The sequence below is a fragment of the Falco biarmicus genome, chromosome 15, assembly GCF_023638135.1.
Source record: "Falco biarmicus isolate bFalBia1 chromosome 15, bFalBia1.pri, whole genome shotgun sequence".
Taxonomy (NCBI): Eukaryota; Metazoa; Chordata; class Aves; order Falconiformes; family Falconidae; genus Falco; species Falco biarmicus.
Window position 1 is genome coordinate 996,061 of NC_079302.1, and position 19,122 is coordinate 1,015,182.

Here is a 19,122-nt window from a genome sequence, read left to right on the forward strand (position 1 = left end):
TCAGCGGACTCGTATCGGGGTGGTACTGTACATAGTCACACACAGGATCCCTCCGCTGAGTCATTTAGTTCTTCAGTGCCGCTCTCCTCGCGGTGCCGCCGCTGCTTCGTTCCCCGGACGCTGTCACGTCGGTGGGGAAGGCTATTCGCGGGGCCCTGCCGCCACAGCTGCCGCACCAGCTCGGTCGTGTCCCGGACGGGGAGTGGGGAGTGCCGGCACCGTAGATCCTTCCGCACGCCGTGAGGTGATGCGGCAGGGATCCTCCATTTTGAGCGCCTGAAGCCTGCGCGGCCGGTGAGTGGGGCTGGGACAGCGGTGGCCGCGCTCGGTGGCTGGGAAGGTGGGTGGCTGGCAGCGAGGTGGGTGCCTTGCTCCAGGTGATCACTGGCGGGGCGGAGGGCAGGCCTGTGGGACGGTCCCTCGGCGCCACCTCGCTGGGCATGGCAGCGGAGGAGGGTATCTGCACCCCCAGGCCCGTCGGGGCCCAGTGGCGCCGGTGACGCTAAACCGAGCTGTCCTGCGCCGTTCCCTGGGCTGGCCCCGGCCGCTGTGCAGCTGCCCAACTGCGTCTCGCCGGCCGCTTAATGCGGCTGGACACCGCCCCAGCGACGGGCCGATCGCTGTACGGGCAGGGGATGGTGTCGGCTGTCAGCCCGCCTGCGGGGAGAAGGGTCAAGGAAACTGTTTGGACTAACAGCAGGGTGTAAAAGAACGGCTGGTGAGCTGGCTGCTACTTAATGGCTGTATTTTGATTTAATCTGTTAAAACAGGTTGCTTGTTAATCAGTTATTTAATAGGTACTTTTACAAAGACATTGCAACTCATGCTTGGGACTTTCTTGCAGCACTGTAAAATTATTTTAATATTGTAGAAATACATAACAGTTACAGAAGGGCAAAAATTACCTTTTGTGGCATCAGATTTACGTCGTGCATATATACTTCTGTAGCAGTGGGGTTTGAGCTTGGTTGATTTTGTGCATCATTGAAATAACTGTATTGATGTAAATAGATCAGCTTTCATAGTAATAAATCTTGTGTGAACCACTTCTTATACACAAAATGCTGTCACTGTCCAAAAGTCTGCTCCAGTGTCCTTCAGGTACAAGCCAAGGTCCTTCAATGTGGTAGCTCTTAAGGAAGCATTTTTTGATGAACAGTTCTTGGCGTAACAAAATGCTGTAATAAAAGAATGTCTCTGAATTAGTTTTCTGTAGGCCTAATGAGTTGAATTGGCTCATGAGAGACTGGAGAAGTACCAGAGCATGTGTTCAGTAAGCAGGAAGAGTGTGGGGAATATGGAATGGCAACTTTGTCCTTCTGATGATAGAGCTGTTACAACCTTAGCTTGTACAGTCCTTGGGTGGTTTGTACAGCTGGTTTACAGCTTGCGTATTAATAGGACAGAAGTTGGCTTGGTTCTTGCAGTTGACTATCACGTTTCCTTAAAAATGTGGTTTTGTCAATGAAATCACAGAAAGAGGATTTGACTGCGTGATAGTTGTCATAGGTGGCATCTTGAGGCATTGGTTTATTTCCGTTACCTGAAGTAAGGGAATGAAAGCCTGTCTTCTAGCAGCTATGCTGTTTATTGTGGCATCCGAGTTGTTTTTTCATTTGGGCTTCTTGGAAATCTAGTGCTGAATGGAACCGCAAAATACCATTTCAGCAAGCTCAGCTTAATGAACTGAGGCACAATCACATTTTCCTAGACCACAGATGGCAGGTTTTGTCTAACATTCTTAAAACTTTACTGTACTCTGGTATCCACATCAGTGGCTAGTGTCAATTACCTAGATTAAATAGACCCAGGCCTTTAACTTCTTGGGTTAGCATGTTTTCTAACTCTGTTGCTATTTATGGAGTAGTCCCAGTTTTTGATCATCTTATACCTGTTTCTGGGGCTGAGATTCAGTCTGTCAGAATGGGAATATCCAGGAAGTTTCTGTTCCCTGTTGGTGAGATTCAGGGTTGTAAAGTGGGAAAGGGAACGATGAGTGCTGCAGGTCCAGTCACTCGTAAATAACCACATACATGCACAGCAGGCCTGTGTGTATTTGTTTGGAGAATTCAGGGGTGTGGTGTTGTCATCCCCTCCTGAGTAAAACAGTGACTGGTGTCCTTCTGACCAACAGCTTTTTTGCCTCTTCTCTCACAGAAAGTGTTTATCATGTTGGGTTCTGGGTTCAAGGCTGAGCGCTTGCGAGTCAACCTGCGCCTTGTCATCAATCGCCTGAAACTGCTGGAGAAGAAGAAGAGTGAGTATTTGAGGGGCAGGTGTGATCCAGGATGCTTTTGGGGCTCAGGAGACATGAGGAGAAGGTTTTTCTGGAATCTGGGTGCTCTCATGGGCTGAGTATGGAGTAGCCTTTTGCTCTTCTTTGCTGGACCCAGGCCTTGCAGTCTGCGCCAGTGCGTGAGTACCTGGGGGAGCAGGCTGGCCACAATGTGGCCTCTGTCCACTTTCCTGGCAGGCATGTCAGAGTGCAGTTTATGGGGTGCATGGGGTGGTAGCTGTGAGCTGCGTGGAGGGACATGTCAGTTTGCCCCAGGGGCCTTTCCTGAGCCTTCTGTGGTCACAGCATATTGGGGAACTTCCTGGGTGCTGTAGGAGACTCTCCCCAGCTGTGCTGTCCTGCCCTGCCCAGACACAGATAAGATCCATGATTCTGACTGACTCTGCAGAGAAATTGAAGACAGAGGAGTGTTTGTAGCAGCTAAAAGCCCACACACCTTTCTCCTGTGAGTTAGTGTGCTAAAACCTAGACAGAATGGCTCCACAAAGCCATGGCTGAGTGAGTGTCTTGTGCTGCAGGGGCTCGATGAAGGAGAGAGATTGAAGCTTTGTTTGTGGTGGGGACTGTGGGTGGGTATGGAGGCAGCAGCCCTTGCCAGTACCGTGACTGGCCTTGGATATGTGCTATAGCTGAGCTGGCCCAGAAGGCAAGGAAGGAGATTGCAGATTATCTGGCAGCTGGAAAAGATGAGCGTGCCAGGATTCGTGTGGAGCACATCATCCGTGAAGATTACCTTGTGGAAGCCATGGAGATCCTGGAGCTGTACTGCGATCTGCTGCTAGCCCGCTTTGGCTTGATTCAGTCCATGAAGTAAGCTCTGGCCTAGAGGGTGTGCTGTGGGAGAGAGTCCAGGCCCCCTGGGCCCAGGAAGGGGTTCTGCTGGGGGCACACCTGGCGCGCAGAAGGGCACCTGTGTTTGTCTTGGTGTCCTAGGGGCTCAGAGACCTTGTCTTCCCCAGGCAGGGAAGACTCTGGAGCCCAGCGTGGAGGATGGGGTCTTTAAGTTTAAGGAGATGGAAGGCAGCAAAGACTAGGTGCTTGGTGTGGAGATAGGATTGTCTTCTGTTGCCCTCAGGGAGCTGGACTCTGGCCTGGCAGAAGCAGTGTCCACACTGATTTGGGCTGCACCACGACTCCAGTCAGAAGTGGCAGAGTTGAAGATTGTGAGTAGGGTTGTTTGAGGGGTATTATGTGTGCAGGGTGGGGGTGACCCTGCCAGAAGCTGGTGGAGGCCTTTGCCTGGGACTGTGTGTTGCTAAGGCAGATTACCTGTTTTTATGGGCCCTGCAGACAGAGACCCCAGCATAGGTGTCCCTGGAGCACTGAGGATGGCTGAGGCTTCTCAGCTGGGACACTCAGTGACAGAAATGAGGATGATTTGGGGAGGGAGGTAGGGAGGTGGGTAGGTGGGTGGGCAGCTGTACAGGCTGCAGCAGGTGCACAGTGTATGATGGGGGAAAGCGAAGGTGTGCATTTTCCCAGTTTTCTCTCCTGCTACAGGTTGCTGACCAGCTGTGTGCCAAGTACAGCAAGGAGTATGGGAAGCTGTGCCGGACAAACCAGATTGGGACAGTTAATGACAGGGTAATGAACTGGTAGAACAGCTGGAACTAGCAGAACAGACACACCTGCTGTGGCATTCTGCCCCTTTTTCTGTCACCAGTGACTGATGTCTGTGGCTCACTGCAGAGCAGGGTGGGCTGGCTGTGCTGCTGGGGGCCTGCCTGCATTAGAGCGTGGGAGGTCCCTGGCAGATGGGGCCCTGCTGTGCTGGCTGTGGATGGAGAGAAGCAGAGCACATGGAGCCCTGGCCTATGGTTGCCAGCAGCCTTCTCTGTGGCAGTGCCATGCTAGGGCAAAAGGCCTCCCCAAAGCTGCACTGTGCTCCCTGCAGTGTGTGGCCCTGGCTGGGACAGAACTGCTCTCCCCCAGTCCTACTGAGTGCCTCTGTACCCTTGTGTTCCAGCTGATGCACAAGCTGAGTGTGGAGGCACCACCCAAGATTCTGGTGGAGAGATACCTCATCGAGATTGCCAAGAACTACAACGTACCCTATGAGCCTGACTCGGTAGTGATGGTGAGTGAGGCACCTGCAAGTCTGGAGCTTCCTTCTGTGTTCCAGTGGCTGAAATGTCCCATTTGTGCTGTGTGGGCTTCCAGAGCACAGGGCAGTGGCATTCCAACAAACTTAGTGGTGATTGTGCTTTGGTATCTTCTAGACAGATCTAGTGTAGCATGATCCCTGCTCCTTCCCACAGCCCTACAGCATGTTGTGTTAGGTAGTTGTGCTGTAGTCTGCTTCCCTTTCTGATTCCCGTTAATATCATTGTGTAGCTGCTGTCTGTTCTGTCCATTTTGTGTTGTCCCATCTTGTCCAGTGACAAATGGTGTTCAGAGCGCTGCGATCAGAATAGAGATGTGTGGGTGAGCAGAGTTCTTTCATCCTCTCCAGGCTGAAGCCCCTGCGGGTGGAGAGGCAGTTCTAATTGACGTGGGATTCACGGATGATGTGAAGAAGGGTGGCCATGGAGGGGGAGGAGGTGGTGGATTTACAGCCCCGCTGGTTGGTCATGATGGAATAGTGCCCATGCCAGTGATGATGCCTATGCCCATGCCAACACCAAATCCACCCTTCTCCTATCCACCTCCAAAGGGACCGGTAAGTGCCTTTGCTTTGAGCATTGCCTTTTCCTGTGGAAGACTCCAGCTGTGCTGCTTAGCCCTGTGCTTGCTGACTGGGAAGTGTCTGTACCTGACAGCTTGGTGTGTCACAGGGTCATCATGTTGGTGTGAGGCTGTGTGGGATGGCAATTGTTAGCAGTGCAGCTGAAGCTTTATGTTGCGTCTTCACTGTGGAGGTTCCTACCCCTGTTCTCCAGCCAGTCCTCTTTGCCTTCAGAAAACAGCGGAGTCCAGACTTAACTCCTGAGGCAGTCAGCAGACTGCCAGGCTTGTGACCAGGGGTTGGAGCTGCACTTTGAAATGAGTAGGCTGGTAGTGTGCCAAGATTCGGTCAAGGAAATAAGGTGAGTTTCTGGGGTGGGAACAGCAAAGAAAAATGAGGAAGTGCCTTGCCTTCAGACCTACAAGGGAAGGGGACCAGGTCAGTGGTTCTTGGAAATAATTTATGGGGGTGGAAGGTGGGAGCTGAAAAGAGCAGTGTTTTGAATTCAGTAATTGATAAGATGTGTGTGTAGACTGGAGAGTGGCAGAACAGTGGGATGGCTTGGAGTCTTAATATGGTCCCAGCAATGCTGCAGTGTGTTTTGTGGAAAATATGGGACATGTATCATCAGCTGGCTGTTGGCACAGGCATAAATACATATATATTTATTAAAAAATAAATAGGTCTTGGAGGCACTCATGGAGGAATAGCTCAAGTGTGCTTAATGCAGGATATTATTACCCTTTTTGTCCTGGTACTTCCAGTGCCTCGAAAGATGAAGTGTTTAATCATGCTGGTTCTTCATAATAACCCGTAGTTCTGGTAGCTGGATCTGGTTGCTCCAGGTGACTTACTAGGAAAAGTTTCTCAAGTCTTCAGTATAAACTACATCGGGTCAGATACTTGCCTGCATTTATTTTAGACTACTACTTTCTCTTGACTCCCATTACAGCTGCAGTTGTTGTATTGTGTCCCATGGTGACTCCCAGGTGAGTAGTCTGGTGCATGACTATAATCTCTTTGTACAGGAGAACTTCAGCGACCTGCCAGTGGGGACCTACCAGCCTTTCACTAACATCCATCCACCACCAATTCCGGCAACCCCACCAACCTACGAGTCCGTAAGTGCCTGAGCTGAAACACTGTTGTGGGCAACAGAGGAAACCTCAAAAAGAGTGCAGTGGTAGCCACAGGAAAGGCAAATGTTCACTAAGCACACTGCTGTCAACCTTTGGAGCGGTGCTTGGCCTTGCCTATGGGCATGATGAATCACTGAGCGCATGTGATGGGAGAATGACCTGTGAGGAGATGTTCCTCATTCTGCTGTGTGCTTTGTCTGCAAAAGAAAGCCAAAGCTTATTTTACTGCATTGTTAAAATTATGATAAACAGTTAGCAAATAGCCCACAAATTTTGTTTTTCACACCATGAAGAGTGTATCACCTTCAGTCTGTTCATGGCTTTTGAACTAGTTCATCGTTAGCCTGGATGACAATTCTAGCTGACCCAGATGATGTACGTTTCGAGACTCTTCCTTTCCCAGACTTTTCTTAACTCCTTGGGGACAACGAAGGAGAGGCTGGAGCTTTCTCTTTATGTGCTTGTCTGTGTCTTTGTTGCTGCTGTTTGTGACCATGCTTTCAGTGATGTGCTGCTTATTTTTGCAGTATCCTGAGTAGGGATGAGCATAGCGAAGCAGCTGTACATGCTAACACCTTGTACTAGCTGCACAGCAGCCTTGCGTGTCCAGGAGATGCAGCAGTTGTTAGCTGGTTGGGGCTAGATGCCGCTGACTGCAGCCTGCAGGGAATGAGGAGTTATACCAGTGCAGCTGACCATGCCATGGCCCTTTGTCCCCACCGGACCAAGAGCTGGGATGGGGTCACTTCATACCTTGCTACTGGTTACAAGGACCTGTCCTTATAAAAGAAAGGAAGCAGTAGCTGTGATTACATGAAGAGGGCAGTCTTCTCCCGCTTAAGTCCTTGATAAACGTTTCAGACCAGCTAGTGGATGTGCTCTGTTTATCCAGTTCCAGAATATGGCCAGTGAAGCTGCTTTAAAGAGCAGGGAGAGAGGAGAGTTGAAGCACTACATCCTTTTCCTGGGAAGAGAGGCATGTTCTTCTGAGGGTGCTGGGAGCCAGGGTTGTCTGCCTTCCTGGGGAGGAGCAGGGTATGTGGGTGTGGCTGTTGTTGCCCATGAGCAGTGCCTATGCACCTATGTGATCCTGTGCCTGGTAGGAGAGCGAGCTGTAGTAACTGAAAGTCTTTTTCAGATTGATGAGCCTAATGCTGACAAGGACGCTTCTGTGCCAGTAGCTGGTGAGTATGTCAAGAGGTATGGGAAACCTAGGGTGGTTAGGGGCTGTTTTTAGCTTGGGATCCTAGTGTTCCTGGGAGGAAGCTTTCCATATAGGGAACAATGTGTAGAACTTGACACATCTTGAGAGCAGCATTTGAGTTCAGAGAGGACTCTGATGGAAATGGGGAGTATCCTCTCAAAACAGGGAGGATTCAGACTTCTACTGGGATACTCAAGAACTGGCGCCTGACTTTGAAGTCAATACCGGTTCTCCAGCTTAAGCTGTCTGGTCAGACCAAGTATAGGGTGCTGCAGGATAAAACAAGAAAGCAACAGCTCTGAGTGATAGTATATTTTTACACAGTGTAATACTGTTTTGCAGCAACAGTATGAAAGAAATAAGCACTAAGAGGGTAGATAGGTTTGTATTAACATCAGTGTTGAGGCTGCATACAGCAGGGCAGGACTAGTAGGGATAGCAGTTATTCCTTGGTCCATCAGCGTAAAGGCTTATGAGATGCTTTATGCATCCTAATTGTGTCATAACAAAATTCTCCTGCCATGTACAGTGTGGTTCTGCTATGTGTGTTTTGAAAGTGCTTGTTATTTCTAGCACTTGATGAGGGTGGAGAGGGTTTTGAAAGGAAGTAAGCTCTTGCCAGCTCCAGCAAAGATTTCTAATGAACTAATGGAGTCCTCTGGGGATTTGGTGATGTGTGCTGAGGAAGGTAAGCCTATGGGTGCACTGGGGTAGGCCTATGGGTGCACTGGATCTGGCTGTATGCTTCCGTTTCAGCTGAGTGAAAGCATGTGATACCTGCGTGTGTCTTTAGGAGGTGTTGGAATGGAGGAAAATGGGATTTTGAGTGCCCATGTTGCAGTCCAGTCAATATAGGCACGTGGGAGCTCAGCCCACCTGCAGCTGGCTGTGGGCAGCAGAGGGGGATTTTCTGTCTGAGGCAGCCATAGGATAGGGTCACCAGTCTAGGTCTGCTATTGCTGCAGCCCCTTGCAGCCTTATACATCTGAAATGTTGTGGGTTTCCCCCTTGACTATGCGTAGTTGGAATGCATGACCAATGGTACTACCTTCTTGGTAGAAGGACCTTTTTCTTGTGTGTCTCTGTTTGGCCTGATGAGAGGGTGGTGATGGTGGGGTGAAGTGGTATTTCTCTTACTCTAAACAGGGCCTGGCCCCAAGCCAGAAGCCTCTCCTAAACCAAAAGCTGGAGCTCCCAATACCTTCGATAACTTTGTCCTGCCTGAATTACCATCTGTGCCAGATACGCTGCCAACAGCATCTACTGGCGCCAACTCTTCTGCCTCTGAAGACATTGACTTTGATGATCTTTCTCGGAGATTTGAGGAGCTAAAGAAGAAAACATAAAACCGACTGGGCTGTAACTGCAGAGTGAGGGGCAGGAGCTGTGACAGCTTCTCCTCTCTGAAATGGACTCCCCTTGAAATTGGTTTCCTGTATTAACCTCAAATGAATGCACTCCTCTTTTTGAGCTGTCTTCCTGCTCTACTTAAAGCAAGTGCTGCTGCTTTCCTGATCTTTGTCGCTCCAGGAGGCAAACTGGGGGGAATCTTGTGAGACTGGAGCAGGGAACAGCCCTTGTCACTCCAGGTAGCTATACATGAAAGCTGTGCTTGATGTTCTGGCACTGTGCCCCCTGCCTCAGAGCAGGGAGGTGAAGGCTGAGGTAGGATGGCCCTTTCTCCTCTCCCCCGGTGCTCCCAAGGGCAGCAGCATCCACAAGTTGCCCCTGTATGCTCTTATGGCCTGGATGGCAAGGGTGATTAAGTCCCTTTGGTAGGAGTTCTAACTAATTGGGACTGAAGCAGGGAGTGCAGTTATGAGGAGATAAGGCCCTGTGGCTGTGCAGGATGCTGGCACTTCTGCCATCTCCCTGGCTCCTGCTGCATCTGGCTGCAGGTCATCTGATGTCCTCTTTCACTCCCACCGGACTCTTGGGGCTCCCCATGGCTCCCACGTTCCTGGCCGGATTCTGTTCCCCGTTCACAGGATGGCAGCACTGGGAGCGCGAGCTGGCCGGGCGGTGGGCTAGCGGAGTGGCACAGCGCATGCCACCGGCCTTCTGGCTCAGAGCTGAGGTCGAGGCACCGATGTTGCTTACCCCAGATGGTGGTGTGCGGCCGGCTCTCCTCTGCGTGCGCTGTCTGTAGTAACTCGCACAACTCCTCAGCGGAGTTTTCGGTTGATTTGTATCTTCGGGGTTGGTCCCTAATAAAGCCTGGGTTCGTGAGCAGCTGTGGCCTGCGGGATGCTTGTGGTCGGGGGATCCCAGCACCGCAGCAGCGCCCTCCCCGCCGCCGGTGCGGGCCGTGGCGGTATCCTGCAGGGCGGGGGCGCGGGCCGGGCGGCGCAGTGAGCTCCGTGCCTGCCCGCCGCTGCGCGATTGGCCCGGGCCGGCTCCACGTCCCGCCTCTGCTGCGCTCTTAGTGGTGGGGCTGCGCGGCTTCCGCCAGTCTGCGGGGCGGGTTCCCGGAAGTGCTCCGCGTGGCGGGCTGAGGGGATGGCGACGCCGCTGCGCGTGAGCGGCCGGCGGGCCCCGGGGCGGCGGGGGGGCTGGGACGAGATGGGGTAGCGGGATGGGATGGATATGAGGGGCGGTTCTCGGTATGGGGTGCGGGCGGGGCGGGGGCCGCTACCGGTAACGAGGAGCGGACGGGAAGCGATATGGGATGGGGGGCAGTGCTGGGGCGGGGTACCGGTGTGGGATTGGGGGGCCGCCGCGGTAGGAGATGCGGGCGGGGCCGGTACAGGGTAGGGAGCCGCTGCGGTAGGGGATGCGGGATGGGGGCCGGCCGGTACAGGGTAGGAGGCCGCTGCGGTAGGGGATGCGGGATGGGGGCCGGCCGGTACAGGGTAGGAGGCCGCTGCGGTAGGGGATGCGGGATGGGGGCCGGCCGGTACAGGGTAGGAGGCCGCTACTGACGCCCTGGCGCAGGGGCGGCTGCGGGCGCTGGCGCTGGGAGGCTGCGGGCTGCTGCTGGGCTCGGCGCTGGCGGCGGGTGACGAGGGGCTGTACGCGGCGGTGATGCCTGCGCTCCGCGCTCTTCCTCCCGAGGCCGCCCACGGGCTGGCCCTGCGCGCCGCCGCCCTGGGGCTGCTGCCGACCGACCGCCCTGACGGCCCCGCGCTGGTGCGGCTCTGCGGGGGAAGATGGGGGTGGGGGAGCTGGCGGGGGGATTACAGGGGGTCGGGGGGAGCTGGCGGGGGGATTACAGGGGGTGGGGGGGAGCTGGCGGGGGGATTACGGGGCGGGGGGGGGGAGTCCCAGGGGGACCCAGTGCGGCCCGGCTGGGCTCTTGGGGTGGCCCGGGGGATGGCCCCGGCAGGAGTCGTGGGTCCCCTGGGGGACAGGCACCCAATGAGGACACCCTGCGGGGCAGAGGGAGGGGAGGAGGCCGGGGCTGCTCCAGGGGTCGGTGGGCTCTGGCCCTCCCGGCTGCCGATGCTGACCCAGCCCCGGCCCCGCAGGAGGTGCGAGTCCTCGGGCAGCGGTTCCGCAACCCGGTGGGCCTGGCGGCTGGCTTCGACAAGCAGGGCGAGGCCGTGGATGGACTGTACAAGATTGGGTTTGGCTTCGTGGAAGTGGGGACGGTCACACCCCAGCCCCAGGAGGGCAACCCCAGACCCAGGGTCTTCCGGCTGGCAGAGGACGAGGCAATCATTAACAGGTGGGGTCTGCGGTGTCCCAGAGACTGGGGGGGGGGGGGGGGGGGGCTCATTTGGGTGGTCCCGGCTCGGTGGTCTGGGCTGCGGTGGCATGTGCTGAGCAGAGCTGCAGAAACCGTGTGTCTGTCTCGTGTCACTCGTGTGTCCTGGTCAGGGCTTGCGGACACCGGCCCGGCCCCGAGCCTTGTCTGTTTTGAAGCAGGTATGGGTTCAACAGCCACGGGCACGCTGCAGTGGAGCGCAGGCTGCGGGCCCGCCAGGAGACACAGCTCAGGCTCACTGGTGGTGAGACAAGCTTCTAAGCCTTTGCTCTTGGGGTCTGCAGGGTGGGTTTAGGGGCTGCCAGGTAGCTGTAGGCCAGGAAGGGTGTGTAATGCCAGCGTCCAGGCACAGGAGGGCCCTGGCCAGAGCGAGCTGTGCTCAGACAGCAGGAAGCCTTTTGGGGCTGTAATCTCCCCACCTGGGACTGTGGCCCAGGCACCTTTCTCTGCTGTTTTCTCTGTGATGGAGGCTGTGCTTGCTGCTTTGGGCAGGACATGTCTGCTGAGACTAGCTGGAGCCAACAGGGCCCCATCTGGGTGGTTTCCAAGGGTAATTTCTAGTGGGCAGCCAGGCTGGAGGCTGCAGTGCTGCAGGGTGCTTACTGGGGCAGCTGTGGTCATGCCTCTATGGCTGCAGGATGGTCCCAGGCCCAACCCGTGAAACACGTGGGCTGCATATCCCCGTCTTGCTTTTAGCTGGTCCTGGAGCCTCCCTTGTTGGTCGCTCTGGCCCCTCAGGTGGTAGTTGGCCCTCCTGCCCTCATTCAGCTGTGTCTGTGTTGCAGCGGGGATGCCCCTTGGAGTCAACCTGGGCAAGAACAAAAGCTCTACCGATGCCACAGCTGACTACGTGGCTGGGGTCCGGATGCTGGGCCCTTTGGCTGACTACCTGGTTGTGAATGTGTCCAGCCCAAACACCCCAGGGCTGCGGGACCTGCAGGGCAAGACTGAGCTGCGGGACCTGCTGACCAAGGTGAGTGGCCCTCACAGCCAGCCTGGCCCACAGCTACAGCACTGCATGCATGCTGTCCCGGGGCAGCGCTTGCTCTGCTCCAGCCACTGCGTTTGCCCCAGCACAGGGAGGAGCGTGGTGGCTCCCTGCAGCAGCAGGCAGAGCTACCGAGATGTCCCCTGAGCAGCTGCTGATATGGCGTTCACTGGGTCACAGTGCTCCAGCAAAGGGCATATGAGCAGTGAGGCATTACCCTCCACTCAGCTCCTGCAAGGGGGCAGCCAGCTACCCACCCCGTGGCATTGGCAGTCACCATGGTCCTGCGTGGGTCGCATGCCCCATGCCCTGTGCCGTAGAGTGCCTGTCCCAGTGGTAGTGCCATGTAGGGAGAGCAGGGCCTGTTCCTGTGCCACCTGTGGGTGGCCAGTCCGGAGCAGGAGCTGTTCCCTCACCACCACTGCCGCTCTGTGCCCCTAAATGTCCCCCACAGGTACTGGCAGAGAGGGACACGCTTCCCTGTGAGCACAAGCCGGCTGTGCTGGTGAAGATTGCCCCTGACCTCACCATGCGGGACAAGCAGGACATAGCGAGCGTTGTCTGCGAGGTGAAGAGGCGGGCAGGGGAGCCTGGCACGGAGCTGGGCTGGTGGGCCTCCTGCCTCACCTCGCACAGCGTGGGGGCAGGACCGCCGCGCTCCTGGAAAGTCTCCCTCTGAAGGGATGGGCAGACTGGCAGCTCCCTGGCTGCCATAGGGATGGTGTCCCGGGTAGCTCTTGAGTCTGCGAGGGCTCGTGTGTGTCACCCAGACCCTGGGGGTGGTCCGGGCAGTGAGGGGCAGCTGCTTTGTCTCTGCACATTTTGCTGGGGCATGTGCTGGGGGGGTCCTGATCTGGCAGCCTGGCGATGAGTTGGGGGTGGCTTGTGGCAGCTCTGTCCTGCTACTGACCCCTCAGCTAGGTGTGGACGGGCTGATTGTCAGCAACACCACCGTGAGCCGCCCCAGCACCCTCCGGAGCAGGCAGCGCACAGAGCCTGGGGGCCTCAGCGGAAAGCCCCTGCGGGAGCTCTCCACACAAACCATCAGGGAGATGTACTCCCTCACCCAAGGTAGGGGCAAAGCAGGGCTTGGGGCATATGCTGGCGTCACCCATGCTGTCCTGACCCTGTGCCTGCCCACAGGCCAGGTGCCCATCATCGGGGTGGGGGGGGTCAGCAGTGGTCATGATGCCCTGGAGAAGATCCGTGCTGGAGCCTCGCTTGTGCAGATGTACACAGCACTCGTGTACCACGGGCCGCTGGTGGTGGGGATGGTGAAGCGGGAACTGGAGGAGCTGCTGAGGTGAGTGAGGGGCCAGGCACCTTCCCAGGGAGTCCCTGGGTGGCCCTGGGCAGCAATGTGCTGGTGCACCAGCAGTGGCACTGCGGGCCCTGCTGACACACGTGGGCCCTGATTAGGAAGCAGGGATTCAAGAATGTCATGGAGGCAGTCGGAGCAGATCACCGGTGGTGACACTGCAGAGCCAGAGTCTAGCCAGGAGGAGCCATGGCCAAGCAGGGACTGGTCTGTTGATTCCAGTGCTGTACAGGCTGGAACTGAGCCGAGGGCCTGGTCCCAGCCCCTGCAAAGGGTCAGTGATGGATGAATTGGGTTGCATTGGTGGTGGGCTGGGGAGGGGGCCTTCATGCTAGTGCCGCTGCCCAGGGCCATATTTTGGCTTTCCTGTGGGCTGGGCTCTGCAGCAGAAACCAGCACTGGGTTGCATAAGGCTCTGCTGGGCAGTGAGGAAGGCCCCGAGGGGACAGCCTTGTGTGCTACTGTAGGCAGTCCTGTGCCCTGGCTCCTGCTGTAGTACATCCCCATGGAGGGGCACCCCTTCCCTGGTGCTGCTGCCCAGGCCCATGGGACCCCCAAGCCAGGGACCCTGCAGCCTCCCCAGGAGGATCTGCTCTCTTCCCTTCTCCACTCATGGTCCTGTAACAAACCTGCAGGCTCTGGGTCCTGCCCCAGTGTCAATAAATGTTTGGCTCACCTGGTCCTGCGTGCTGCTCTGGGGACACCCTTTGGGTCAGAGGGACACAGCCTGGCTCTCCTCAGCTGAGTGGGATCAGCTCTATGTGGTTCCTGGTTAGTGCATTTTTTCCCAGTGGTGGAAGCCACAGAGTAGCTGGGCTCTGGGATGGATCCACACAAAGCTCACCAGGGTCCCCCCTTGCAGAGACCTCTGCCTGAGGCTGGGCTCTTGGGATGTGCTGGGCACCGTTTCCTCCCTTTGCTGCTGGTACAGAGATGTTTGGAGACTGCTGCCAATACGCCCTGTCACTTGTTACAGAAAGGCCCAGTTTGTTCACACTTTTGGAGGCTGTTGACTTTGGTTTTGGGGCCTCCATTGTTGACTTCTGCCTCACCCTGGGCTTCCTGCAGTCATCTCGGGCTTTTCTTGAGCAACATGGCTTGACCTGGACACGATGTTCCCTCTGCAGCCTCTCGCAACCCACCCTGCAGAACAGGATTGCATCACAGCACTTCACCAAACGTGTTTACAGGAGGAGCGGGACAGCTCACCGGGCTCTCAGCTCACATTGGGGCTGTTGCCTGCCTGTTCCCCTGCTTCTGCAGCCCCTACAGCAGCCTCTTCGTTCCCTAGATTCTCTGCTATTGTGGCTTAACCCCAGCCAGTAACTAAGTACCGTGCAGCTGCAGCTGCTTTGGAGAGTTGGTGCTTACTGCTGCTCTGACAGGGATGCAACCTGCTCCGTTGGCCAAGGTTCCGGTGTGCTTTCTCTGGAGGGGGCTGGCAAGGCCCTTGCTGTCCCAGTCTGAAGATGGCTGTCATGCCTGTGGGAGCATGAGCTTGAATTTCCTCTTGTCCCACAGCACTCTTGTGCATGCTCTGCAGCTAATTTGTGACTGTGGCTTGGAGACATTCAGTGCCTTGCACTGCCATGGCAGTGGCTGGTGGCACTGGCCTCGAGCATGGCCCTGTGCTGCCACAGCCCAGCACATGGGCTGCAATCTGTGCCCCATGGGCTGCAATCTGTGCCCCATGGGCAGGCTGGGGCAGCTTCCCACACCTTGCAGGCAGTCCCTTTGCCCGAGCTAACCCCGAGGCTGCCAGGTGGACACCGAAGCGCAGTCCCGTGTTGCTTTTTCCCCACTGCCAGGGCATGGCAGTCTCTTGTGGAGGGACGAGCCTGCTGCATTGGGACAGTGCTATATCCTAAGCCTCCTGTCAAATGCCACAGCACCTTTCTAAGTGCTGCCATGGTTCGTGGGTCAGAGCTGCCAAGCCCTGATGCATCCTCTGCTGGACTCTAGCCGCCTGCATTTCAAGTGGGTGCATGAGTATGACTGGTGCTGTGGCAGAGATGTCAACCCCTGCATTGGTTAGGGGCATAGATGCCCCGTGAGGTGGGAAGAAGCTTGCACAGCACAGGAAAATCCTTTTCTGGAGCATCTGGGACCAAACATAGAGGTCCCTCCAGAGTCTGAAGGACTGGTGTGTCTGAGGGGCGGGAAGGGTGCTGGTGAGACACCCCAGCAGGTCCCTTCAGTGGCTCAGGGCAGGGTCTAGCCCGTGTGCTCCAGGTGGTTTTGGGGTGATGTTATTGCAACACTGGCACTCTGGGGTAGGTACAAAAGCGGGTGCCCGTCTCCTCCCCTCCATACTGCCCCTTGGTTGCACTCCGCTGGAAGCAGACCAGGCTCATTGGAGCAGGCTGCTGTGCTCTGCCCTTGCTGCTGGTCAGTTGTGTCCAGCTGGGCACCGGCCAGCGATTACCACTACAAGTTCCCATAAGGCTGGGCTGGGCCCTTGCCTCTGCTGACAAACAACCCGCTCCCAAGGGTGCGGGGGCTGCCAGGGCATGGGGCTGGAGCCCGCGGAGTGGGAAATGGGCGGGTACTGGTGGGAAGTGGCCGGCTTGGCCACGGTCCCTTGGAGCCGGCGGTGAGCTGGCATGGGACATGCTGCAGCCCTTGGGCAGCCAGGACGGTGCTGCCAAGATCACTAGTGGGGCTGAGCCCCACCGTGCCCCAACTCTGCAGGGTGGCCGGCATGGTGCGTCCTGGCTGCAAGCAGAGCCAGGCACGGCACGGCATGGGATGGGACAGGATGGGATGGGACTCTGCTGCTGGGCCCCAGCTTCACCTGCCAGCACTGAGGTGGCTGCCTGTGCCCTGCGGGGCTGCTGGGTGCCTCCATGGGGACAGCTCTAGGTGGTGGCACAGGGTAGCTTTGCGGGGGGCAGGGGCTGGCTCTGCTTTCTGTGAGCCTCAGCTGGCGTCAGCGCCAGGACACCGGTGTCTGCAGCCAGATCCCTCCCTGCATATTTGTAGCTGCAAAATCCCAGGAACTCAGCGTGCTGGCTTGCTGTGGGGCCTGGCAGGCTTCTGGGGAGCCTCTGCCAGGCTGGCCATGAGCCAGGTGGGGCTTTTCGTACTCTTCCTGCTGGGAAAAGTGCTGGCTGTGTACCGCAGGGTCAGGAGGTCTTAGAGGGAGGAGGCAATAAAAGGGATGAGGAGGGAGCCCTGAACAGCACCAACCTGCAGAAGGAGGCTGCTGTGAGGAGGGAGCTATGAACATGGGGTGAGCAATGCTGATGTGTCCCTGCACATGCTTGGTGCTGTGTCTGTCCTGCTTTCCTGGCTGAGGGCCTGGCCCTGCTATGCCCTGCTGTGAGCTGTGGCAGGACCCGTGCCGGGCCTGGGAGCGCTCTGGGTCCCAACACTGCAGCCTTGTCCTCCACAGCAGCAGGGTCCAGGTCTGGCCCAGGCAAGTTCTCCAGGCTGTGTCTGGTGGGCAGCCCCAGGGGCAGGTGGGTGGGTGGCCCTCTGCCCTCCCAGGGAGCGAGCCTCCTGGACAGGGCATGAGCCTGGCCAGAGCTTGGTCCTGGTGGAGCCCATGGCTACGGAGCAGGGGTCAGGAGCTCTCTGCTGAGCATGCCCTCTCTTCCCTGCAGACCTGCAGTGCTGCTGATCACTGGCCTGGCCTGGACCATGCTGGAGACTGCAGCTGCCACCGGTACCTTCCAGGGCAAGGGTGGGAGCACTGGGGCTGGGACAAAGCCAGGGCAGGGAGCAGGGCAGGGAAGATGGGAGTCGGGAGGGGTGATGCCCTGAGCTGGGTCCCCCGGGCCAGCTGAGCATCCTCTGCCTGCAGAGTGGAGCTGTGCAAAACCTGCGGACATTGAACATGGCTACGTGGAGCACCTGATCAAGTACCGCTGTGACCCGTACTACCAGCTGCGTGGCTCTGGTGATGGTGAGGCACACGGCATGGGGATAGTACTCGGAGACAGGTCTTGTCCCTGGCTCTGGGCGATGCACGGGGCTGCCCTAATGCCAGATGATGCAGCTGTACAAGTAGCTACCAATGCTCACCCAAGCCCTGGGAGGGTACAGGTACCTCCGTGTCTCCCTCCCCATTGCAAGGCAGGGGTGCTGACTCTGGTTTCCCTCCAAAGGCATGTATAAGTGTGATGAGGATCATGCATGGGTGAGCCCTGAAGCTGGCAAGGAGGTGCCTGTCTGTGAGCCAGGTGAGAGCAGAGCAGTGGGGCTGCGAGTAGCAGGGCAGGTGAGGGGCTGGGAGTGGTCCATCTGGGCATCTGAAGGGCTGCAGGGGGCTACTCGCAACCCCCATCTTCCGTGCTGCTCCCTGGGGCTGCTGCAGGCCAGGACCAGCCTCAGTGGGCTCACCAGAACTCTGCTCTGTCCCTTGCAGTGTGTGGCAAGCCGAAGAACCCCCCCAAGCAGATGCAGCGCATCATTGGGGGCCTGCTAGCTAGGAAGGGCAGCTTCCCTTGGCAGGGCCAGCTGGTGACCCGGCACAACCTCACTGTGGGGGCCACACTCATCAGTGACCAGTGGCTGCTAACCACGGGCAGGAACGTCTACTTGAATCATAGTGAGAACACCAAGCCAGAGGAGATCGCCCCTACGCTGCAGCTCTTCCTGGGCAGCCAGAAGCAGCCCACCTCAGGCATTGAGCACGTGGTGCTGCACCCTGGCTACCCAGAGGCTGTGGATCTAGCCCTGCTGAAGCTCAAGCAGAAGGTGGTCTTCGGAGAGGAGGTGATGCCCATCTGCCTGCCCCAGAAGAATTATGTGCGCCCGGGGCGGGTGGGTTATGTCTCGGGCTGGGGCCGTGGTGCCACCTTTGCCTTTCCTGACATGCTGAAGTACGTGATGCTGCCTGTGGCTGACAGTGAGATGTGCAGGCAGTACTATGGGGCGCGGAATGAGTCCTACTGGGTCCAGCCTATCCTTAGCAATGACACCTTCTGTGTGGGCATGAGCGAGCTGCGGGAGGATACGTGCTACGGGGATGCTGGTGGTGCTTTCGCTGTGCAGGACCCTGATGATGACACCTGGTATGCAGCTGGCATCCTTAGCTACGATAAGACCTGCACGGCCTCCAAGTACGGTGTGTATGTGGACCTGCAGCGTGTCCTGGCCTGGATCAAGGAGACGGTGGCAGCCGGCTGAGGTGGGGCCTTGGGGGAATAAATGTGTCCCACACCCAGCTGCAGGCTCCTACTGTCCATCTGTGCACAGTGCTGCGGGGCATGTGTCAGTGCAGGGAGGCTGTGTCTGTGCATCTGCCCCCCAGGGGGTGCCTGAGGGGTCCCTGTGCCTGTGGGGCTTCCCTGCAGGAGTGGCAGGGGGGCCTGTCTGCTGGGGCTGCCTGGGGCTCGGGGGGGGGTCTGCCCCCTTCTCCCACGATGTATGAGGATGTCTGTGGGGTCCTCCCCCCCAGTGTGTGTGCGTGGGTGGGGGTGGGGGCAGTGGGGGTGTCCGTCCATGGGGTTCTCCCTCCCACTGTGTGGGGGTGTCCATAGCGTTCTCTTTCTCACCCCCTATGTGGTGGTGTCCGTGTGGTTGTCCCCTGTGAGGGTGTGTCTGTGAGGTTCTCCCTCCCACTGTGTGGGGGTGTCCGTGGAGCTCTCCCCCACCAGGTGTCTGTGGGGTTCGCACCCCCTGCGTGAGAATGTCAGTGCCCCCCCCGTGGGGGTGTGTGGGTTTGTCTGTGTGTGTGAGGGGGTTATCCCCCGCCGTGTGGCAGTGTCGGTGGGGTTCTCCCCCCGTGAAGGGGGGGGGGGCGGTCCCTCCTGCCGGCTCCGCTCCGCTGCGGACTCCCCGGCCAGAAGTCTTCCCGCTA

The 19,122-nt window shown here is 57.4% G+C and overlaps 3 protein-coding genes across 7 annotated transcripts; all 3 read left to right on the plus strand.

Moving 5' to 3' along the window:
- Positions 1-148: 148 nt before the first annotated feature.
- IST1 (IST1 factor associated with ESCRT-III) lies at positions 149-8,774 on the plus strand. Of its 2 annotated transcripts, none has more exons than XM_056360612.1 (10): positions 149-294; positions 2,158-2,257; positions 2,926-3,106; positions 3,372-3,459; positions 3,797-3,880; positions 4,263-4,373; positions 4,749-4,955; positions 5,990-6,082; positions 7,239-7,284; positions 8,451-8,774. In XM_056360612.1, the coding sequence occupies exons 2-10, from the start codon at positions 2,170-2,172 to the stop codon at positions 8,648-8,650; spliced, it is 1,098 nt and encodes a 365-aa protein (XP_056216587.1). In that variant the 5' UTR covers positions 149-294; positions 2,158-2,169; the 3' UTR covers positions 8,651-8,774. The 2 variants fall into 2 exon arrangements, with proteins under 2 accessions (XP_056216587.1, XP_056216588.1); XM_056360613.1 differs by having other exon boundaries at positions 266-340.
- A 970-nt stretch (positions 8,775-9,744) lies between these two features.
- On the plus strand, positions 9,745-13,995 carry DHODH (dihydroorotate dehydrogenase (quinone)). 3 transcript variants are annotated; one of them, XM_056360599.1, is made up of 9 exons: positions 9,747-9,821; positions 10,239-10,433; positions 10,772-10,971; positions 11,172-11,254; positions 11,796-11,983; positions 12,453-12,566; positions 12,916-13,069; positions 13,142-13,301; positions 13,418-13,995. In XM_056360599.1, the coding sequence occupies exons 1-9, from the start codon at positions 9,804-9,806 to the stop codon at positions 13,470-13,472; spliced, it is 1,167 nt and encodes a 388-aa protein (XP_056216574.1). In that variant the 5' UTR covers positions 9,747-9,803; the 3' UTR covers positions 13,473-13,995. The 3 variants fall into 3 exon arrangements, with proteins under 3 accessions (XP_056216575.1, XP_056216573.1, XP_056216574.1); XM_056360598.1 differs by having other exon boundaries at positions 9,746-9,821; positions 12,916-13,301; XM_056360600.1 differs by lacking the exon at positions 12,453-12,566 and having other exon boundaries at positions 9,745-9,821; positions 12,916-13,301.
- A 2,434-nt stretch (positions 13,996-16,429) lies between these two features.
- LOC130159222 (haptoglobin-like) lies at positions 16,430-18,486 on the plus strand. Of its 2 annotated transcripts, none has more exons than XM_056360609.1 (5): positions 16,430-16,548; positions 16,922-16,983; positions 17,122-17,223; positions 17,426-17,500; positions 17,686-18,486. In XM_056360609.1, exons 1-5 carry the CDS (start codon positions 16,538-16,540, stop codon positions 18,447-18,449), a joined length of 1,014 nt encoding a protein of 337 aa, XP_056216584.1. In that variant the 5' UTR covers positions 16,430-16,537; the 3' UTR covers positions 18,450-18,486. The 2 variants fall into 2 exon arrangements, with proteins under 2 accessions (XP_056216584.1, XP_056216583.1); XM_056360608.1 differs by lacking the exon at positions 16,430-16,548 and adding an exon at positions 16,556-16,734.
- Positions 18,487-19,122: the final 636 nt, after the last annotated feature.